Here is a 22,304-nt window from a genome sequence, read left to right on the forward strand (position 1 = left end):
AAATGGCCAATGTCGTCTCTGGGCATTATCTCTAGCAGTTTTGAGTTATTTGAATAACCTGTTTACTCCTGAGAGCCTCTTCATCCCTACAAGGGTTCTACTCAGCAGTCCCTGGGCCATCGATTTCTATAAAGAGGTATATTTTGTTTACATGACAACTTTGGGCATTCTCTGCATTTTTTCCTTACCTGATTTGGGATAGTGCTTCAGGACTGTATCTGGCTGTCCACAACCTGTTATCCCTGGACAAGTGGCGATATCAGGAGGGCAACCAGCGGTGTATTCTAGAGAAGAGCAGGAGGAGTGGCTTCCCTTCTGAGCCTCAGATTTTGCCAGAGCACTTTTTGTGTCTTGGTGCTTCATGTACCAAATTCTACTTGGTCTCTGCCATTGCCAGTTTAAGCCTTTCCGTTATGACAACTATAAAATCAACATTAGTTTTACTAATTCTCAGTAGGTCTTACACATTACTTTCAACTTTCTAGTCTTATCTTTACTAACGATTAGATTAGTGGTTAGACATTTCCTCCTCAAACTTTCACAGATCCGCTCAGTCAGCTTACTTCCCTTCCAGTAATAATTTAAGGACAGTAGAACTATTAGGATTTTAGTTTCCTGGTGTCTTAGTAAGTTTGAAGATGAATGAGCTAAGACAAATCTGGCTAGTGCCAGAATCGCCCGAGGCTTTTCCTTTTCCCAAATTTCCAGGCCCTACTACCCTTAGATTTTAATTTAGTTGCAGTGATATGGTAATACATGGTAGTCTTAGCATATTCATTGATAATACTCCTTACTAAATCTTCACTGAAATGAATAAAAATAGTATTAATCCACAAAGACAGATGGAAAAAGATTATAGCATTCAAATCAGAGAGCATAATATGTGTGTAAGATGGGAAGTAGACAGAGTAGTGGTAATTGACTTACTTAGACAGAAGAAATTAAAGTGGAACAGGAGGAATACCACAAAAAGCAGGTTATCCTGTCCCACAAAACTCCTAGCCCCTGAAAGACTCTATTCTTTGAAGGTGCTAATATTGGAGAAGGCATTACCTGAAAACAGGTAGATTAAGCAAAGGTCTGTCTAGTATGAAAAAGTTGGATCCCTCAGAGTCAAAATATCATCAGAATTCTAGACCAATAATGCTGGATCCAGGAGATAGTGGGACAGTGCCTTCAAAATTCTGAGGAAAAAAATCATTTTTAACCTAGAATTCTGTATCTACCCAAACCATTAATCAAAGGGTGAAGATAGAATAAAGATATTTTGGATATGCAAAGACTTTAAAGTTTTACCTCCTATGTACATGTTCTCAGAAGGCTTCTGAAATATATGCTTTAGCCAAGTAAGGACATAATTAATAGAGATAAAGGCATGTGATCTGAGAAACAAAGAATCTAATACAGAGAGCATCAAAAGGAGATCTCATGACAAGATCTAATAGGCCTAGAAAATCGGTGTGCTTATACATTGAAAAAAGGAGATGGTGGGGCACCTGGGTGTCTCAGTAGGTTAAGCAGATGACTTCAGCTCATGTCGTGATCTCAGCATCCTGGGATCAAGCCACACATCAAGCTCCCCGCTGAGTGGGGAGTCTGCTTCTCCCTCTATCCCTCCCCCTGCTCGTGCTTGCTCTGTTTCTCTCTAAAATAAAATCTAAAAAAAAAAAAATAGACGTTGGTTAGCTACAGAAGAAAGAAAGGGATTTTTCCCAACTTTCTTTCCAGGGTCAGAAAATGGAATTAATAGATGAAATGATGGTATGTTTGAGATTTTAAGGGGAAAAAAAATGTTCATAGGCATTTATTAGATGTCTTGGAGCATGGGTCAGGGGGACAAAATTAGCATTACTAGCAAATGAATAGCAAAGCAACTGTTAACTGTAGAAAAAACAAGCAGTCATACAAGTAAGGAAACAATGTAAAATTCTTGACTTGGAAATATGTCCACATAGTTATTATAATGAATATTTTTCTGGTCATAATAATGTAAGAAGTGACTATGCAGTTATCCAAAATTTGAGCTTTAGGTACATTGAGAAGATGGTATTTTAAGAGAGCTAAGTCCTCTATTACATACCAGAGGTCAATAATAGAATTACTGTAATTGAAATGTGAGAAAGACAGTCACTTCTCATGCCCTGCAGGTAATGTCTGCTCACCTGTACATCAAGGCTTCTGGCTACTTTATACATTTCCCATGGGCTGATCCCACAACACCAGAGGGTATTAAAAGACAACACTAGCATTTGCCTTTTTTGGTTCAAACCTCACTTAACATTTTCTAGTGCTTATTCTCTTATTCTTACAGCCCTGAATGTTCTTTTTCTGACTGACCATAGAAATCTTGCGAGCTATTACCCAACTTGAGTTTTTGGTTCTGGTCCTCTCTAGCTATTCTGATCATCCTTGTGTGACACAAGGTCATAGTTAGCTAAGAGCAGTGTTTTTTTATGAGATAAATGTGAACCTGTTTCAGCTGGAAAACTTTCAAATCTCAACTTTCTCCTCTTTGGATTTAACATGTTAATTTATGCCCTTTTCAGTCTCTCCAGTCATTATAGAAGACTGCTCTCTGCACAGCAAAGGGACATAACACCTAATAAAAGACAGAACTCTAGTTATTAGTTAGAAGTGCACATTTACTTGTTAAGAAAACAATTCCTGGTATTTTTACATAATGATGAACATGCCTTTTTTCTTACTACTTATCCTAATAAGTATGTACCTTTCTTTCTTCATTGATCTTTTTAATAGTTGAAGTGGCTTTATGTCTTTTCCCAAATAGAGGGGCTGAGAAAATAAGAACTCTAAAATGAAATTTTATCATTGTGCATGAGCAATTGTCAATAGAATCAGCTGAGTTTACCATAATGAAGTCTTTTGTCTACTTTTTTGAAACTTAGAAGTGACTATAAATATGTGTGTAAATACATGTTCAAATATATTTTACTTGGCTTACAGGAAATACATAAGAAAAGAAGAGTCCTGCTGTGTTGCATTCAGCTGGGCATTTCAAGAAAATCTAACAAAATTCACATCTCCTGCAAAATATGGTTTTCATTATAGACTAAATTTTTTTCAGATTTTTTTTTTCTTTATAGATTTTAAGTGGTCTCCACACCCAGCATGGGGCTTGAACTTATGACACCAAGATCAAGAGTCCTATGCTCTACCACCTGAACCAGCCAGGTGCCCCAAGATGTATTTTTAAGTAATCTCCACACCCAATGTGTGGCTCAAGCCAAAGTCCGAGCTCAAGAGTTCCATGCTCCATTGACTGAGCCAGCCAGGCACCCCCTCATTACAGACTAATTTTAAGTGATTCTTTTATATTACATTCATTAGGACATTTTTAATCAGTTCACAAAAATATATATAACAACTTTTCACTTTATGATATTATCAGAAACAAAAAACTAACCAAAAGCTGTCATGGGTTGGATATCTTGTGTGTAAACTTACTTAAGGGGGCACCTGGGTGACCCAGATGGTTGGGCATCTGCCTTTGGCTCAGGTCATGCTCTCCAGGTCCTGGGATCAAGCCCTGCGTTGGGGTACTGGCTCAGCGGAGAGTCTGCTTCTTCCTCTCCCTCTGCCTCTCCCCCTGCTCATGCTCTCTCTCTGTGTCTTTCTGTCTCAGATGAATAAATAAAATCTTTAAAAATAAATAAATACTCATTTAAGGAAAAGATATCATGAAAAATAATTCCCAAGTGGATTTTGATCCAGTGGGTCTCCAATCCAATGGTTTTCTTTCCCTTTATTTCACATAGTAAGACCCTCTACTCTTGAAAATGCCCACTTCAAAAATTCCATCTAGTTGTCTCTGCTCTTTTTTTTTTTAAGATTTTATTTACTTATTTATTTGACAGAAACACAGCGAGAGAGGAAACACAGCAGGGGGAGTGGGAGAAGCAGGCCTCCCACCAAGCAGAGAGCCCAATGCGGAGCTCAATCCCAGGACCTGGGATCATGACCCGAGCCAAAGGCAGACACTTAATGACTGAGCCACCCAGGTGCCTCATGTCTCTGCTATCTTATATACAAAGCAGTAGAGAAGGTTTTTATCACCCTTTTAATCCCACCTCTAGCAGTAGAAAGAAACATTCAATCATCTCGTTCTACATATAAAAGTAGAAAAGCAAGATAATGTGCCAACTACCTCTTTACCTTAAGGAGTTGGCACATTTTTTAATAGAGGAATGGCTGAGGGTATCTATTTTATCATTTTCTAAGCTGATAAAATTCTAGATAAAGCACAGATGTCTCTCTCTCCAGGTACATAAGAGAATGTCACATTCATATCAATCCAATGTACCATATCTTAGCAGGACACTGAGGAGATTTGGTACACTAACACTGGCACTTGCCAAAATGTTTGAGTAAAGCAGTAAAAGAACCGCCTTTACCTTTGGATGTTGATGTAGATCAAACCAAACCCAGAAAACTAAATCAGAAGCAGAATAAGAAGAAGACACCAAATACTCACTAGAGGCTTATTTAATCTGAAGGTTTATGTGAGCACATCATTGTTGCCTCCCTTGTGCGAATGAAATTGCAGAGAGTGGTAATCCCCTTAGAAAGAAAATATAAGGGACGCCTGGGTGGCTCAGTCGGTTGAGCAGCTGCCTTCAGCTCGGGTCATGATGTCAGGTTCGGGGATCGAGCCCTGCGTCGGGCTCCTTGCTGAGCAGAGAGCCTGCTTCTCCCTCTCCCTCTGCCTGATGCTCTGCCTACTTGTACTCTGTATCTCTGTGTCAAATAAATAAAACCTTTAAAAAAAAAAAGAAAGAGGGGCGCCTGGGTGGCTCAGTGGATTAAGCCGCTGCCTTCGGCTCAGGTCATGATCTCAGGGTCCTGGGATCGAGCCCCGCATTGGGCTCTCTGCTCCGCAGGGAGCCTGCTTCCTCCTCTCTCTCTGCCTGCCTCTCTGCCTACTTGTGATCTCTCTCTCTGTCAAATAAATAAATAAAATCTTAAAAAAAAAAAGAAAGAAAACATAAGAGCAGTTTGTTCAATTTAAGACCTAAGAGTCCCTAATTCATAACTCTCCACTGTAACGATAAAAATTATTTTTTCCCTGTTTCAGAGAGGAACCTTAACCCCAAAGCAGCCTGCCTTAAGAGAAGGGAAGAAGAAAAAGTTTCTGCCGTATCGGCAGAGCCACCAACCACACTGCCAGGAACCCATCCTGGGCTTAGTGAAACTACCAACCCTATGGGTCATATGTAAACATCAGCCAGGTAAGTCTGGGTATGAAAAGGAAGTGCAAGGAAATTACCTGATTGATCTTAAACTAAGTTAGAACCTTTGAACAGAATTCTCTGGTAGCAGTGGTCATGCTAAAGGTCATGTGTAATTTGAAATCCCAGCAGTTTACTTTTCTGTTGTATAACCATACTTAGAGAGCCAACGCCCTTTAATATCAAATTACTATTCAAAGTGTGATAGTATCCTGTAATTTACAAAGAATTTTGGATTCTCCTGCTCTGGATCATCGTGTATATGCTCTCACAAGAATACTACTCTGATCCAAGAAGAAAATAGTACAGTGACTAATCTGTCAATTAAGTTTGTTACCACTTATAGTCCTCATTCCTCTACTCAGAAATACTCATCTGTATCATCAGCTGGTTTTCTATTAACCATCTACCTCTTCCTGTCATGAAATCTTTATACACTTACTAGTTGCTTCCATTTGGATCAACAATGCAAGTTTGTAATATATATCTTCTTTCATAAGTATATCACTTATACACTCTGGAATCTACTAATGAATATAAAGGTATTACATCTGATAGAACCATAGTATCCTTCTCTTTGGAATTTTACGTGTTGAAAAACTATTCTTTCTGTCTTTTCCTTCATGGATTAAACACAATTCGCTTCCTTATGTTTTTTGTTTAACAGTGTGATGAGTGTAATATGAGGTTGTTGCCCAAGTAGTTAATGTAAATCATCCTTTTTCTTAAATATTTACATTTACATGATCTATAACAACCTAAGTTGTAGTTATTATTTAGGCTTCAGAAGTTAATATAGGATGTAATTAAGTATTTTAACTAGCAGCATGGGTTAGGGATACATCTGGGAACTTCATTTTTATAATCTGCGTGCACCAGTGTGTAGTTCTTTTTCCAATTTCATCAAGACATTAAAAGCAGTAAATAAAGGTGAATAGATGGAAGGTGCGGAGCACAAAAAAATGTCAAGTGCAATTTCATTTAGTCGTCTTTGTAGCTATCTCATTCTGAGATGAAAGTCTGAAATTTGATAGAATATTTTGTAAAACACAAACATAACTCACCTTTTCCTAGAGAGTTTGGTTCCACCTCTGTATATATCCTTCCTAAGATCAAACTAGACCAAAACTGAAGAGTTCATTTGGGACAAAACGAAGAAGGGTTAATGTGATTATTTAAGTGTCAGTTTTACTTGTAGCACTAGAACACTGGAGAAAACTAACCCACCTCCAACTCCCCCACAAAACAGTACCCAGCAACCTAAAAGATTATGCATGTCAAAGAGACCAGATGAGAGCTAGTTAATTACAGATCCATTATTTATTTATTTATTTATTTATTTATTTATTTATTTATTTAACAGAGAGAGACACAGCGGGAGAGGGAACACGGGGTGAGGGGGTGGTATGAGGTGAGAGAGCGAGAAGCAGGCTGCCCACTGAGCAGGGAACCTGACACAGGGCTTGATCCCAGGACCCTGGAATCGTGACCCGAGCCGAACAGATGATTAACAACTGAGCCAACCAAACACCTCTACAGATCCTTTAATACTCAAGCCACTGTTTCATATTTTGTGGGCAATATAGACTATCATGAAAAGATAGATATTTTTGTTCAAAAATAGACCTTAACATTTTAAAATAAAAACATGCCATTATTTTTCAATATTTCTAAATTGGCATCTCATTTTAAAGAGTGGTGAGAGGTAACTTGTTATGCTCAGGTCCCAGGTAGCCACCAGGCTATGATAAGAGCACTTGACGTTGAGTTGTCACTTTTATCACAGAGCCTGTGTCTCTGTCTAGTCGTACCTATTTCCTCTTACTCTCTCTTCCTGGTCTCACTCCCCACGTCACATCTCTCCTTCCCATGTTTATTCCAGTTCTTTTACTGCTTTTATATCTAATACTGCTTTCATATCTCTACCCTTATCTTGAGAATGAGGAAATTCCCCCACTTAAGTTAAAATTAAACCTAGGCATTCTCACCTATCAAAAAGAGATGAAGATTCCTTAAAAAAAAAAAAAAAAAAGTTTCAGGGTTATAAGAAATGTAGCAAATTTACTTGGTTCCATAAAATTTTATAGGTTTGTGTTTATCACCTTGACATATGTTTTAACGGTTGCTAATTTCATAAAGGTGGTTGTCTGGTTTCACCTTATAACCTTCAGTTCTTTATAGAACCAAATAACAAATTAAAAACCAGCAAAAGACTGGGCAGCAGGAAAATGACTTCTAGAACCAAAATGGTTGATAAATGACCACAGAATGACTGACTATAAAAGCACAGAATTCGCCATCACATGATACAAGGCCGGGTAGCTTTGACTATCTCAGTTACCCATTTCTAAGAGCATAACTCTGTTATAAAACAATACTGTGATTACTGTGTAATAAAGAAGTAAAAGGTGTGATTCTTTGTAAAATTACTTTCATCAGAAGTGGCCAAAATGGAAAATTACAGTGTTTACTGCTATGTATATTGAGACCGTAAGTGTATGAAATGTGTATTAATACCAGTAAATTTTAATCAATCATTCATTCATTGAACAAACATTTATCGAGGACCTTCTGTGGAGCAGGAGCAGGGACCATTGTGAAAACAAATACCAGACGGTCCTGCCTTCAGAAACCTTCAGTTTAGAGAAGACATAACCTATTAAGACAATGTGGTAGGCTAGATATATCAGTAAGTGTATGCTTTACCATTGTCTCTCCACTGAAAAATGGATAAATGGAACCTCAGAGCTCAGGTATTGGCAACTTGAATGTTGCCAAAATAGAAGTTTGCTGTAATTGCCACAGCTGTCGTATAATCCTATATCTTGTGATTGCTGTAATCACATTATCTCCTTTAAAAATCTTACCATACCATTTCAATTACACTTTAAAAGAAATTCTGAAGCTCTTATATAAGTCATTTAGCAGACTGCTAATTTAGTATAAACCTGGGTTTAAATGAGGAATGTCAGTATCAACTTGTTTTTTTTCTGGGGAGGTATTTATTTTTAATGATGATGTCCTAACTGGTTCTGTTCTTTCCCTTGGCTTTCCCCGCCCCAGTTCCAGAGTTACCAGTAGGCTAGATAGAAGGTGACCTCTCCTCATAAGGACTTGGACAACTCAGATTATCTGAAGACACAAACCTGTTAGGAGGGAGAAGAAAAAACAAAACACTTGAAGCAAGAAACTCAAATGTAATCCTACGATCAAAGCAACTGGTCAACACTTCCATCAGAAGTGAAGATAGGAAGCTCGTCAGATAGAACGTGAGCCCATGAAACGTTTGCAGCATATCACTTTGTTGCAAACAGTGTGTCGCTTCTGCACAATCAGAGACTGTCTCGATCTCTCCACTCATCGTGGAAGTTGCCTTGTGCCTAAACTGAATTGACAAATGCATTGTAACTACAAATTTTATTTATTGTTATGGAACTGTAAGGTCTACATATAAAGGGAAAAAGTTAATGTGGAAAGCTGATCTAAACTCAGCTGATGCCAGCATTCGTTAAAGCTGTTCACGTGCAGAACAAAGCAGTGACAACCATTGGCCCTTAGCATTCCCGGCATACCTATTAGTGTCTTAAAAAGGAAGGGAAAAGTCTTTTGTTTGCCCTCTCCTATCCTTTTGCCATATGAATAGTGTTTTCCATGAAATAGGGAAATATTACTTGGTATAGCATTTCTCTTGCTCTCGTTTTTCATTCATTTTTATTTTCTCTTTGTGGGTGTTTTATTTGGTCTCTGAATCTGAATAGTTTATGGTCACAATCCAGAATCCTCATGTAGCCCTATGTGCTTTGCATATTTACCTTACAAAAATAAACAGAGACCATCTGTGACCATAGCCTAGCTAAGATTTTTAAGGGGGAAATTTTGTCCCCTAGATTTTCCCCAAAATAAACATTGCTTTATTTCTAATAACCAAGACTTTTCAAGACTTTTCAAGCTTCTAGATTTCATAGTAAAGCTTGTAATAGCAGGAGTGTAAATTACAAGGGAAGAATCTACTGAGAAATTGCTTTGTTTTCCAAGCAGTAAGTACTACATATAGTACTTGTAAAGTGTTAGCTGTAAAGTAAGCACAAAATGGATTTAAAATACAAAGAAGATTTTCAGGCTGTGATTATGGTGACCCAGTAGTCACCAAGGCAGGTAGTGTGATAAATGAACACACCACTCTGAGGCTAATTACCTAATGGAATACAAGAGCAACGGTCACCGTGTTTCCTTATCCTTGCCTTTATTTCTCTGTCACTTGGATGGCTGGTCAATGGGGAGGAATTCAGTGGGTGATTTAATCAACCGCAAACCATCTGCCCCTGTCCCAAGAAGATGAGCCAGATTAGCCATAAACCAGTGCTTGTCAGTCCATCTTAGCACAGTACATTAAGGCACCCCTCTGTTTCTAATCCTTCAGAGTTGTTTTTTAAGATATCATAATCACTTTGAACTTCCATGAAATCTGTCTTCCACCACAACAGCCCTGGGAGAGAAAAACATGCTAAACAAGGTTGTCTTGGCTTAATAATTCCTTATGGCCAATATCAACAAAGGCAGTCAGCACACAGAAGAATGGACCCAAATCACTCTGTAACTTAAAGATTTCTGTTAATTTGAAAGAACAAAAACAATTAAGACAGGACTTCAGATCCTCCAATCAGGATGATTCCTAGCAAATCCGTCTTTTGTGAACTTAGTGGACTTTTTGGTTACTTTAATTTGCATATATTCTCCAATTACATCAGACTCTATCTGTGGCCTTGTTCTTCATTTCAGTGTTAAATCAGCTAAACAGAAGTTGTTGCTTATGATGTGTGAGTGAACATACGCCACTGCCTGGCCTTTTTTTCTTCAGAGCTTGTTGTCTTTTTCGCTATATTAGACTTTGCAGTATGCCCAGAAGCTTTCCTTCATAAAATAGAAAGAAAAAACATTTGGCTTATTTTTCACTGTAGCTAGTCTTTTATACAATAATCTTGTAAGAAAATTTCTTGAATTCTAAATATTACTCTTTCTAGATTTTTGAAATCGAAAAGTTTTCAGTAAAAAGTTTCTTACTTTATTTTATTATATTAGGTAGTAAAAATGTAGGGTTATTTACCATAACCTGTTCATTAATACCAGAAATTTACAATAGCATTTTAAGACCATAGTAGGATTCTAGCATACCGTGTAGTACCTATGGAGTATTGTAAGAGCTAATTGTCCGAGATGAATTGCTTCTCATCTTGTTCTCCAGTTTCCATTGTTGGTTTATTGCAGATTTGTATCCTGTGTCAAATTCAAGGTATTATTGATAAACCTTTTCAACCAGCAGCAAGAAGTTCAAAATTTTTTCTGTCACTGTAACAGAAAACACAATATGTATATAACATTTATGTAGCAATAAATGTGCCATCTTTTTTTTAACATAGTAAACTAGTGAGTTTTTTACATTCCTCTTTTAAAGAATAACGCATTTTGCTCTTGTCTCCATCTCATTCCTCCCACACTGCTTTTCTTTTTTTCCTCCAGCTTTATCAATATATAATTAATTGACATTATAACATTGTGTAAGTTTAAGGTGGACAATATTATGTTTTGAGATCTGTATATATTGCAAAAATGACTGCCATAGTAAGGTTAGTTAACATACCTAGCACCTCACATAATTGCTTTTTGTGTGTGGTGAGAATTTTTAAGGCTGACAGTGCTTTTCATAATCTGCATTATCTACATTATCTGGGAAGCCTATCAGGACAGAATCAGGCTTGTGGAACTAAGTTGGTAATCTACTTTGTAGTTGCCCTGGCTTGTGTATTTCTCCCCTTGCCCTCTTTATGGATAGTGGCCTTTTAGCCTCTTCTGGAGGTTGACCAAACAGTGATTAGTAGTTCAAATCTACTCTCTTGCAGATCGAGAGGAAAGCAAAGATGGGAAAACACTCAAACGAGGCTTTTCAAATTAAGTTTTCAAAATACTTCTTCGTGTTTAAAATCCCTTTTCTTACAAAAAGCCTCTGTCACGGGGCACCTGGGTGGCTCAGTTGTTGAGCATCTGCTTTCGGTTCAGGTCATGATCTCAGGGTCCTGGAATCGAGTCCCAAATTGGGCTTCTTGCTTGGCGGGGAGTCTGCTACTCGCTCTCTCTCTCTCTCTCTCTCTGCCTGCCACTCTGCCTACTTGTGCTGTCTATCTCTCTGACAAATAAATTTTAAAAATCCTTTAAAAAAACACAAAAACCAACCAAAAAACCCAAAAGCCTCTGTCGTAAGTAGGGCCTGATACTATTTACTGTTTTCAGATTTAAAAATTCTCTTTTCATCTAGGTTTTCAATCACACAATGCCACCTACCCATCACCACTAAAAATATGCATAGAGACCATCCATGAGGACGTAATGCCAAGCAAGAACCTGAGACAAACTGTAGACAAACTTTTTTGGACAAAGTTTCTCTAAGGCCTGTATATAAGATACCCATGGTTGTGATCACACCCTCTTGGGATCCTGGCAAATTGCTTCTCTTGGTTAATTGTAAAGTCCACTGTTCACACTGGAGGCCCAACAGATCATTTTACTAATTTTGGGATATGGTGAAACCACTTAAACCTTGTACTTTGGTTTTTCTTTATACAAAACCGTAAACTAAATAAAAAGCTCTAAGAAGGAAATATAGAATGTTAGGCCTGAAATGACATCTAGAGACCATGTCATCCACTGCCTCATTAATAGATTATAAAAACTGAGGCCCAGAGAGGTTGTGTGTCTCCAAGAGCACATGATTAGTAACAGATCAGGACATTTAAAACTTGAACAAAACCTCCCTGCCCTTGTTTTCTTTTCTTGCTTTATCGATGTTTAGGCCAATTTTATTCAGTGGCTTTGTTTTTGTTTCCTCCACCACATTTTTTTCTCTTTTGTTTTTCCTCTTCCTCTGGTTCATATATTTTTTCTTCTATGGAATTCAAAGTTTGAATGACATCATGTGTATATGCGTGTGTACTGTTTGTGTGTGTCATGATTAAAGAGTATTAGCTTTGGCATCAAACAGTCCTCAGTTCAAATCCAAGCTCATCTAATTAGCTCCATTTCCTCACCTGAAAAATGGAGATAGGTGTTAGAATTGTGTTTAAGTACTGAATGAAACAATGTATGGAAAGCTCTTACCATGGTTCCTGTCACATAAGTACTCAATAAATGATAAATATTTTTTAAATAAATAGTAGCTTTCCTTAAAACCAACTCCCAGGAATCCTCCTCATTAGCCATCCTGTGAGAAGTCATGGTAGTCCAAGCAACCCTAAGGCTACCCTAAGTGGTCTACATTCTTTTGGGGCAATCCAAAGAAACATTTATTTTCAGCACCCTCCTATGAGGACTATTGTTTAAGCCTTCACATTTCAAAAGAATGAGCTGGTAGGCTTTGGCCAGTTACACTGTGTGGGTTGGTGGCTGCATCAGATTGAATCCTCAGGAAGTAGATGCCAACGTGGAGTTAGAGGGATTTGTTGGCGGTAGGACCAGTGGGAAAGAAAAGGGAAAGCAATCAGGAGTTGTCGGGGAATGGCTTTACCATGATACAGATCTGACATCTGTGAAAGAAGGGAGAAGGAAAAAGAATTAGGTAGGAAGAGCCTCACGCTGCCTCGAGAAAGTCCCCGAGCAGTCCGATGGAGTCCATGAAGATCGTTCCTTGCTCTTGTGTTGGGCAGAAATGGTAAGGCAATAACGTCCCCGTTGTGTCGAAGCATTTCCTGGTAGTCACCTGGGAAGACAGACTTTGGGAACACTGCAGCAAAGGTGCTGCGCCTGCAAGCTGACAGCGAACTCCCCCGACAGGCTCTCCCTCGAGGTGGAGGTGGCCCGCCAGGGCTTCCCTGGCACCTCGGTGCTACTTCCTACAAACTGTCAAAACCCAGAGGGTTTGCGGAGCAGTCGCTGGGACCATAGCGGAGCTGAACAGGCCAATAGGTGTTTGAAAAATTGCCATTCCTAACTCTGGCCATTCCACATTCAAGTAAACCTACATGTGTTACTGAGAAGGGTGAATCCCATTCCTCCATTTTTGTGAGCTGTAATGCAGACTGGTACAGTCTGGTTGTGAACTTCTTCAGGTTGCTGTGTCCCCTGTTCTGATGCTCACGGGACATTTTGACAGTCCCTGCGTATTGGATCTGTGTCTTTGTAGCCACCTGGGTTTGCAAGGCTACTATGTCCTCATCTTTCTGGGGTGTTCCCTTATGAGTGCCCCCAGCCCCAGGAGCTCTTACCTCTGCCCTCTACTGGGGCGTGCATGTCCATGGGACTAGAAATAACGTTCCTGTCTTTTCTTTCCCTCTTAAATCAGTTATTCCAGAGGACAACCTGAAAGGGTTTTTTCTGTTCCTTGTGGCCTAGACAGCAAGGCTTTTTTTTTCCCCTAGGAATATTTATTCATTTATTTGAGAGAGAGTGAGAGCATGGACAGGGGGGAGGAGCAAACCCCGCTGAGCAGGGAGCCTACCATGGAGCTCCATCCTAGGATCCCGGGATCATGACTGGAGTCAAAAGCAGATGCTTAACTGACTGAGCCACCCAGTCATCCCTAAATCTCCAGTCTTTTACAAAAAATGATGCAGGGTACGGCTGCATACTGCCAGTTTCTCCTTTCTCCCTCGTGAGGGTTGAAGCTCGGCAAGACAGTCCTGGCTAAAGTCTCCAGGCTCTCTGAACCATTTTATCCTTAGGCACTGTAAACACACAGGCCTCTAGGCCCTCAAAGCCTGTCAAAATATTTGCAACTGGAGGAAACATTATGGAGCTAAAAATAAAAAACTGCAAAAATGGGGACACCTAGGTGGCTCAGTCCACCTAGCTAGTTCAGCATCCAATTCTTGATTTTGGCTTAGGGTCATGGTTTTGGGCTCCACAGTCGGCAGGGAGTCTGCTCTAGATTTGCTCTCTCCTCTCTGCCCCTCCTCTCACTCCTATGCCATAAGATCTCTTTGCAAAAAAAAATAAAATAAAAGAAAATTTTAAAAATTATAAAATATCAAAATTTCATAGCGGAATAAAATTACTTTTTAATGTGGGATTTGAGTTCATGTTAACATCTTTGGGGAGGGGGGGAGTGATTTATAAGATTTTAAGTGCTCTCTACACCCAATGTGGGCCTCGAACTCACAGCCCTGAGATCAAGAGTCACCTACTCTACCAGCCAGGTGCCCCTTAACGTATTTGATACGATAGAGACTAGGACTTCCAAAGGTCATAAAACCATTCTGGGTTTCTTCAGTTCCACAGTCTCTTTCAGCTACCACTTTCTCTTCTCTGTTTCTTGTCTCCTTGGGAAGAAACAGAACACTTGGCTCCCCGTCAGGAGCAAAGCCCCTCTCTGTATCTCTGAAGATCTAACCCAGTGCCTAGGCCATGAGGACCCCCAGGGACAGCACAGATTTTTTTTTTAGAAACTCTAAATAGATTCGTTTTCCCCTGCTCCATGCACAGTCCCCCGGGGCCCTATGAGATTTTTTTTTTTTTTTTTTTTTTGCTTTCTCCCATTTCCCTGGCCTTCAACAACCTGTTTTATCTTTTTCTTTAAGCCTGAGTCTTCTCTCCTCAACCTTTGGTCCTTGATAGGCAGAGGCAGCAGCCCAGTATTGGGAGCAGGCTGTGCAGCAGGAACCACATTGACCTGAAATATGACCCAGCCATTTGCTGTGATGGTTTTTCTCCATCTTCTGAGTGCTCCTGGTGACTACCCTCGCATCTCAGAGAAACCGGGTGGTGTTTGAAAGCAACACAGTAATGAAGCTCCAACCTCTGCCTTGTAGGGCCTGGGGCATTCAAAAGCCCTGCTGCCCCGTGGGGGCCACCTCACGTTCAGAGGTGCAGGCTAGAAGGTCCTCTTCCCTGACACCTCCATCCAGTCAGACTGGGCCACCACACCTCCTCGTTCCAGCCTCCCCCAGGCCATTCCACCTCATCCACCTCATCCTCATTAAAGCCCCCGCTGAAAGGGGCCGGTTGTTTTCAGATTCTTGGCAGTGAGTTATTGATCAACACTGATAGTGTGAGGAGCTTGATCTCACCCCGGGGTTGGCAGAGATTAATTAGCTTGATTCCCAAGCATAATTCCTAATTAGGCATAGGAAGAAAAGAAACAAAACACAAAGGAACTATTCTTTCCCTAGAACCACCGAACTTTCTGTCCTGGGTGGAGGGGGAGGAGCAGGAAACCTAGGACGAAGCAGTTAAACAGGTCCTAGCAGCAGAGTACTTCCCGCCTGGTCCCATCCTGGGGCAACCAGCTCATGAGTACAAACAACGCTGAGGAGGGGCTGCCTTCCTGCAAGGACTGCCTGTGAAAATGAGTGTTTAATTTTCCAACTTTGTTCCCAGCCTAATGGTGCACAAGAAGGCACAATTAAGCAGGAGGCTTTAAAGTACCTGCTCTAGGCTGGCCCATCCACTGGGGACTGAGGATGCCAGCAGAGGAGAACCCAGCTCCACTGTGCTTGGGGTTGGTTGGGGAGGGGGTAATTGCCGCAAGACAGGAGTAGAGATAGTAAAAGAACCATTTCCTGGAGATGGGAAGCAGGAGACCTCTTGCTCTATTACTGACATTTTCTAGACCTTTGCAGCTAGAACTCACAGCCCAAGTGGCTCTTCCCTGGTAGTGGGGAGGACAATGTGAAGTAGGAGGGGCCTATAACCTTGCAGCCCTGAAATCTGACTAAACCACCACACAAAGCTGCAATTTCCTCTTCTGAAGGGTGGGGATAAATAATAATCACACTAGCTCCCATGATTATGAGAATTAACTGAGCAATTCCGAGGTGCATGGCACATAGGAGGCACTTCCAAGGCCCCCCTAATGAAAGCAACCCGAGGAAGCAGCAGATCAAAAAATGATGACTTGCACTCCTGTTCTTTCCCCTCTGACCCACATTTAATAGGCCTGCTGGTGTGCCAGGCATGTGCCGCCCCCACCATTGCTGAGATCACGGCGGGAAGACAGACAAATGGCATTGCAGACAGTGTGGCCAGGGAAAGATAGGAGACTCAGTACAGAGAGACAAGGACCCTGGCCGGGAGTGATGGCCAGCGTGGGGACGCAAAGAAGCCATGCCACAACCTGAGGGTTCGAGGGCGAGCTGGTGATGAGCTCTGGAGGGTTAGCAGCAGGGCGAGAATGGAGAGGATCCTCCGCCCCCTCCTCCCAACTACCCCACGTCCACACCACAATGTGGCCTCCGTCAGCCCCTTCAAGTCTCCCTACTAATGTGTGATCTCTGTCTGGATCTGGATCCACACTGACCAGCTTCGAAAGTACAGCGATGAGACCCTTGGGGAAATCTGAACACGGCTGGACCCTTGATGCTATTAAGAAAATAATCGTTTGTATTTTTAGAAGTGATATTGTGGTTGTTTTTCTAAAATCCTTGCCTTTTAGAGATACACGGTGAAGTGTTTACAGACGAAACGATATGGTGCCTGGAACTAGTCCCAGTGTGGTCCAGGTGGTGGGAGAAGGGGTAGTGTGGAGGGAGGAGGTCTGGATGAAACAAGGCTGGCTTGAGTCGACGGTTGTTACGTGGGGTTTCATTATGCTCTTCGCTTTTGCGATGTTTGACATTTTTCATAGTAAAAAGTTGAAAGAAAGGAGAAAGTTTTGAAGGCAGGAAGGGAGGGAGGAAGGGAGTGAAGGAAAGAAGGAAGAAGATTTTGCTCCAGCGTCCCTTCTGACAGCTTCCCTGCTCCCCGCATCGGCAAGAGGAGAGCAGGCTGCTTTCTGCTCAGCCAGAGCAACGAGGCCCATGTGGAGACAGAAGAGACATCCAGGGAGCAGCCCCAAAGGAGGGAGCCCCCCCTGGGGACCAGCCTACATCATGGAGAGACAGCAGGACAGGGTGACATGGAGGAGTGTAGCTCAGGTGGTACCGGTGACACCAAGTGGTGAAGGGTCATGGAACCAGGAAGGAGGTATTAGAAGGGAGAAAAGTATTAGAAGCAATGTGAGGAGACTTCCCTACCTAGGGGAGGGTGGCAGGGCCCTTGAGATTGGGTTGAGGAGAGGGTGATCCAGAATAAGAGTGGTTTTTTTGAAGGAGAAGGAGGGCCTACGAGACACATAGGCTCCTCCAGGAGGTGTCTAATCCCCACCAGGCCCAGGGGCCGGACCTGCTACCACCAAGGGCAAAGCTTCTCCCACAAGCCTTCCTCACCAATGACAGGCCACCCCTGAGTCCTTGAGGGAGGGAAGCATTGTCCTTTCCCTGAGACTTCTCCAGAGGTTTCCAGCAGGACTGAGAACCCTCCTACAAGGACCCTCTCCCAGAGGAAGGGCTGTATCCTAGAGCAGCCTGCACGGGGGGGAAAGAATGTGTGTGTGGAGGGGGGTGACATGTCCAGATTTGCCTAGGGAGGCTGGTAATGGAGAGGAAAGCATCTGCTAACCAGTGTGGGGGAAGTAGATTTTGCAACAACCTGGATGGTGTTGGGTGCTTGAGGGGCCTGGGAAGACCAAATGTTTCATATTTGGGAAAGAGGCTGTCTAAACAAAGTAATTAGGAGGCTCCTTTGTAGTAATATGAAAGAGATGAATTGGGATTAGCTGACATCAAAGGCCAGGAGATACAATGGGGAATGAGGCTCACGGCAGCGGCAGCGTGGGCAGGGCTGGGTTGGAGAACCAGCAGTCCCGGGCGTGGGGGCGGTGAGTTCCCAATGGTGTGTGTCTTGAGGATCACTTTGAAGCCCCCCCATGAAACCATCTCCCACTCATATCATGCTCTTCCTAAAACCTAGCTCTCAGATTAAGATTTAACCTGACCAAGCCACCTTTTCAAAAGCACCATTCACCACCAACCAGGAGAAACACAGGAGCCTGCCCTCCGCTGTTCGCTGTTCGCCGTTGGGAAGGGAGCGCTCCCAACTGCTCTAGGCTTGGTAAACTGAGAAGAGGATGTGGGGCCCAAACGGGTAATGCAGTCAAGCAAGCCCAGGCGGTGGGGTTCCAAAGAAGTGGGGAAGAATCCCGCTTCTACCCCCATGGATAGGGTGAGGGACCGTGGGCTAGTGACAGCCTAAGCATAAACCGCCTTGCTTTTAAAGTGGAAATGACAGTCCCTAAGGGCAGCTGGAGAAAAGGAAGCAGAGGGCAGATGACAGGCTGCACTGTGCATTCGAGGCCCTCCTGGGCGGGGGCGGAGGGCTGTTCCCAGGGCTGGCCCCCACTGCCCAGACTGCCAGCCCAGACCGGCCTGCTGGAACACAGGATGACATCTGAGGTTCGTTTAACCCCGAAGTTCATTGATCCTACATCACAATCTCACATTCTTGGAGTGTTTTAGGGTGAAATGATATGATACCTGGGATTTGTTTTTTAAATATTCCAGGAAAAAAAAGTACAGAGGATAAAACAAACACAGCAGAATATTGATAATCACTGAAACTAGATGAACCTACATGAAGATTTGTTCCTGTAATTGCTCCTACTTTGGTGTATGGTTAACACTGTTCACAATAAAAAATTAAAATCATGAAAACAAATTCCAGTCCCCTGGAGCTCCATTTCCAGCTGGGGGAGGGAGGCCGGGCTGATGGGACTCCCTGTGCGTCCCCCCCACTTCAAATGTTTGGCCTTTCATGAAATGGCAGGTGCCATGCCAGGTGCTTTGAGAAATGAAGACGGTCACGGCACAGACCAGCAGGAAAGGCTGAATGAGAAATTACAAGGCAGCACAGCAAGCCCCTCCCCACCCACACACCACACCAGGCTAGGGACCCAAGGCTCTGGGACCTGAGGAGCGAGCAGTTAACTCAGAAGAGAGGGTGTCCAGGAGGACCAACCATGGCAACAATCAGAGAGCATCAGGCCAGAACCACTGGCTGGGTGCCCTGGCTGCGGGCCCCATGTTGTTGGGGGCTTTAGAGCAGAAGCTGATGCACTGTACCACACCGAGTCTTAGAGCTGCTGAATGGAGCTGAATTCTATTTGAACCCATTTGGAGTCTCCTGAGACAGGAGTTAGATGTCTGTTGAGCCATCAGGGCGCTATAAGGTGCCTCCACTGGACTTCGTTCTTCTTCATAGAAATAAATCAGGATTCCCAGAAGAGCTGAAGTCCCCTGTCCGTTCCCTCCTTCATTCAGTTACCCAGCTGCAAGACATTTCTCATTTCTCCCAATTCTGTGGGTCAGGAATTCCGGCAGGGCTCTGCTGGTTCTCCCCCTACCTTCCAGGAGCTCACTGCCTAATTGCAGAGGCAGGTAGATTAATGCAAAGTTACAACGCTACATGATTACCACACTTCAAATCTTCAATCTTTGGAGCGCCGGGGTGAGTTTTGTTGGTTAAGCATCTAACTCTTGATTTCAGCTCAGGTCATGTTCACAGGGTCATGAGATGGAGCCCACGTCGGGCTCCATGCTCAGGGCAGAGTCTGCTTGAGATTCTCTCTCCTTCTGCCCCTCCCCTTGCTTGTGTGCTCTCTCTCTACATATATATCAAATAAATAAATAAGTAAGTAAATTATTCCCCCCAAAATCTCTGGTCTTCATGAGTATGAGTCCTTCCTTGTAGATGAAAGTGTTCTTGACTAGATAATGTTACTGTATTAGCCAGCCAAGCACATACAGTCTAGAAAATGTACAGTTTAGTACTTTCCTCCTAGCTCAAGTCCTTCCAAACACAGACTGCCCAGGGCAGGACAAGGTATACGTGTTGAGACAACCCCTGTACCCTATTCTGTGCACTGTCTCCCCCAGCTCCCTGACGCCTGGAGTCCTGCAGACTCAGCCTGCAGGGCCATTCCACAACTCATCTACTAGGGGTCCCCTTCTCCTTCGTGATTCTCTTTCCTCTAACTTCTCTTCCTCTCCTGGGTCCTACTTCTTCTTGCCAGACCGGGGCTTCACCAGTCATTCGGCCTCACTCTGGATGGACAGAGGGAAAGGGGGCATCCGATCCTGTGAGCACATTGCCCTCATGTTATTATGCTCCAAGACTTGACACTGCATCACTAAATATCCCTTTGTCCTGGCTCAGGGGAGCACACAGACCTGGGAGTGGGTGCGTATTTGCAGGTGGGTGGAGGAGATTTCTGGGAGTCAGGGCTGGGATGTCAGCCCTGCCCCTCTGCTGGCTGTAAACAGGGGGCGGGGGCAGCAGGAGAGAGCCCCCCGCTGAATGAACAAGAGCCAGGTCAACCTCCCCTCCTCAGTGAGGCCCAGTGGAAGTGGCAAGGAAGGCAAAGTCCTTTTAGGAAATAGGTGACTCAGGTAGCTGAGGACCCTAAACAGTTTAAAAGCGAACTTGCATCTCTTATGATTCCATGTGTCAGGAACTCTTGTCCTGCCCTGTTTTGCCACACCCGCAGGGGGAGGGTTCCAGGGCCCAGTAAAGACCCCCAGGCCTTCTTTAGTGCCCTCACCCCCAGCGTGGCCGCATCGGGAGCAGCAGAGTGACATGCAACCATATGACCTTTCGTGGGGAGACTCTCTATGCCCTGTCCCAGCCTCCTTTCAGTTGCCAGCACCCCGATCCCATATATGCTGGAGGGAGAAATCCTCCTTCCCATTCTCCTCCTTTGCGTTCCTTCGGGCAGCCACAAGGACCAACCGCTCAGCCCCCTTGGAGCTTGGCCGTCCTGCTTCACTTCTGACAGTCCCTCACCCCCCACCCCGTCCACCATACCCTGTCTGCGGCCCCCCTACCTCATGGTTTTTTGACCTGCCCCCCAATCCTTCCCATGCCCAACCCAGATGAGACCCCTCAGTGTGAGTGCATGCTGGCTTCAACCTTGTTCCTGCTAAAAACAGAAAGCACGCTCCTTAGTTGGCTTAGAAAAGGAGGTCAGTGAGGATGTGCGTATGGGTTGAGGTCATACCTACCATTTCCCCTTCCTGCGTCTATGACTCTGAAGCCAGTCACTAAATCCAGTCCACCTTTGAGGACAAGGGCATGCAGCCACACCTCTTACAAGGAAGAGTCTTCACATTTATGTTTGGAATTCTTCTGTGAGGAAGATTTGTCCCTTGTCCCTCATTCTACTCAGTCCTTTTAAATCTCAGCTTCTCATCTGTGAAGTGCAGGTAACAGCTGGCCTCAACTGAGAGGGTTGCTGGAAGGTTTACCTACTACATGTGGAAAGCACTGAACACCGGCAAGGGCTAAATCCAACGATCAGGAATGATCCACAAACACATCAAACCACCTGCGGGGGTCGCCTAGAGGTCCACCATAGGGCTATTGGTACTGGTCTCCTCCAGACCCAGGGAGTAAAGGGCCTGCGAGGGGACTGCTTGGAGCTGAGCTGGTGTTAGCCTGTTTCTGTCCTGTGAACCCAAGAGAAGAGAAGGGAGGTCTGGAGGTAAAATGCCAAAAGCCCGCTGGAGGCATAGCCTTGCAGGCAGAAAGGGAGGCAGTCAGGTGGAGAGAGCCCAGAGAGGCTCCGCTGAGACGTGTTTTGTGGACTGATTTGGGAGATGATAAAAAGCTGGTGGGAATTGAACACCCGAGAAACTGTCCTGCAGCCCACTCTCGGACGAGAGCTTTCCTCATTCTCGGAACAGCTCCGTGACTGGAAACAAAGAATGCTAGCCTAGGGCCAGTTATCTAGATCTTGCTTTCCAGATTTTTCTGCCCACTTGCCTTGTGACCCTGAGCAAACGACTAAACTTGTCTGGCTTCATATTCTATCTGCATAAATTGTGAGAAAGCTGAGAAGAGACGAGGACGAGGCCCAGGCCTTCCAGGTGAGGCCCTAACGCCCACTTCTCCCTCTGGCACCTCACTTTTCCTGACCCAGCCTAATTCCCCACCACGCTTTCAAAGCAAATGCAGCAATCTGGGAGCTTATCAAAGAACCGGGTCATTGTTGGAGGTTTTTCAGAATTCTAGTACCTGCGCTGCCTATCTCTGCCCTCTGCTTCCTACACAGGCTCCCTTTGCTTCTCTGCACCCATCCCTGACTGTCGCCCCACCCCCACGACTGCTCCCTCCTGCTGCTCCCCAGCTGCTGCCAGGGCCACATGGACCCCTGGGGGGGGGGACAGCTTTATGCAGGCCTCAGGGGTGACCCCTCTGAAGGGG

The 22,304-nt window shown here is 43.6% G+C and overlaps 1 protein-coding gene across 8 annotated transcripts in view; it reads left to right on the forward strand.

Annotated features, from left to right (window-relative positions):
• Positions 1–11,367, forward strand: part of TCF12 (transcription factor 12) — a 385,612-nt gene extending 374,245 nt beyond the window's left edge. For all 8 annotated transcript variants that reach the window (XM_046007718.1, XM_046007720.1, XM_046007721.1 and 5 more), the window contains 2 exons: positions 5,093–5,246; positions 8,310–11,367. In XM_046007718.1, coding sequence (XP_045863674.1) covers positions 5,093–5,235 — 143 coding nt within the window. In that variant the 3' untranslated portion in view covers positions 5,236–5,246; positions 8,310–11,367. The remainder of the gene's footprint in view (positions 1–5,092; positions 5,247–8,309) is intronic.
• Positions 11,368–22,304: the final 10,937 nt, after the last annotated feature.

This window comes from Meles meles, chromosome 6 (genome assembly GCF_922984935.1).
Source record: "Meles meles chromosome 6, mMelMel3.1 paternal haplotype, whole genome shotgun sequence".
Classification (NCBI taxonomy): Eukaryota; Metazoa; Chordata; class Mammalia; order Carnivora; family Mustelidae; genus Meles; species Meles meles.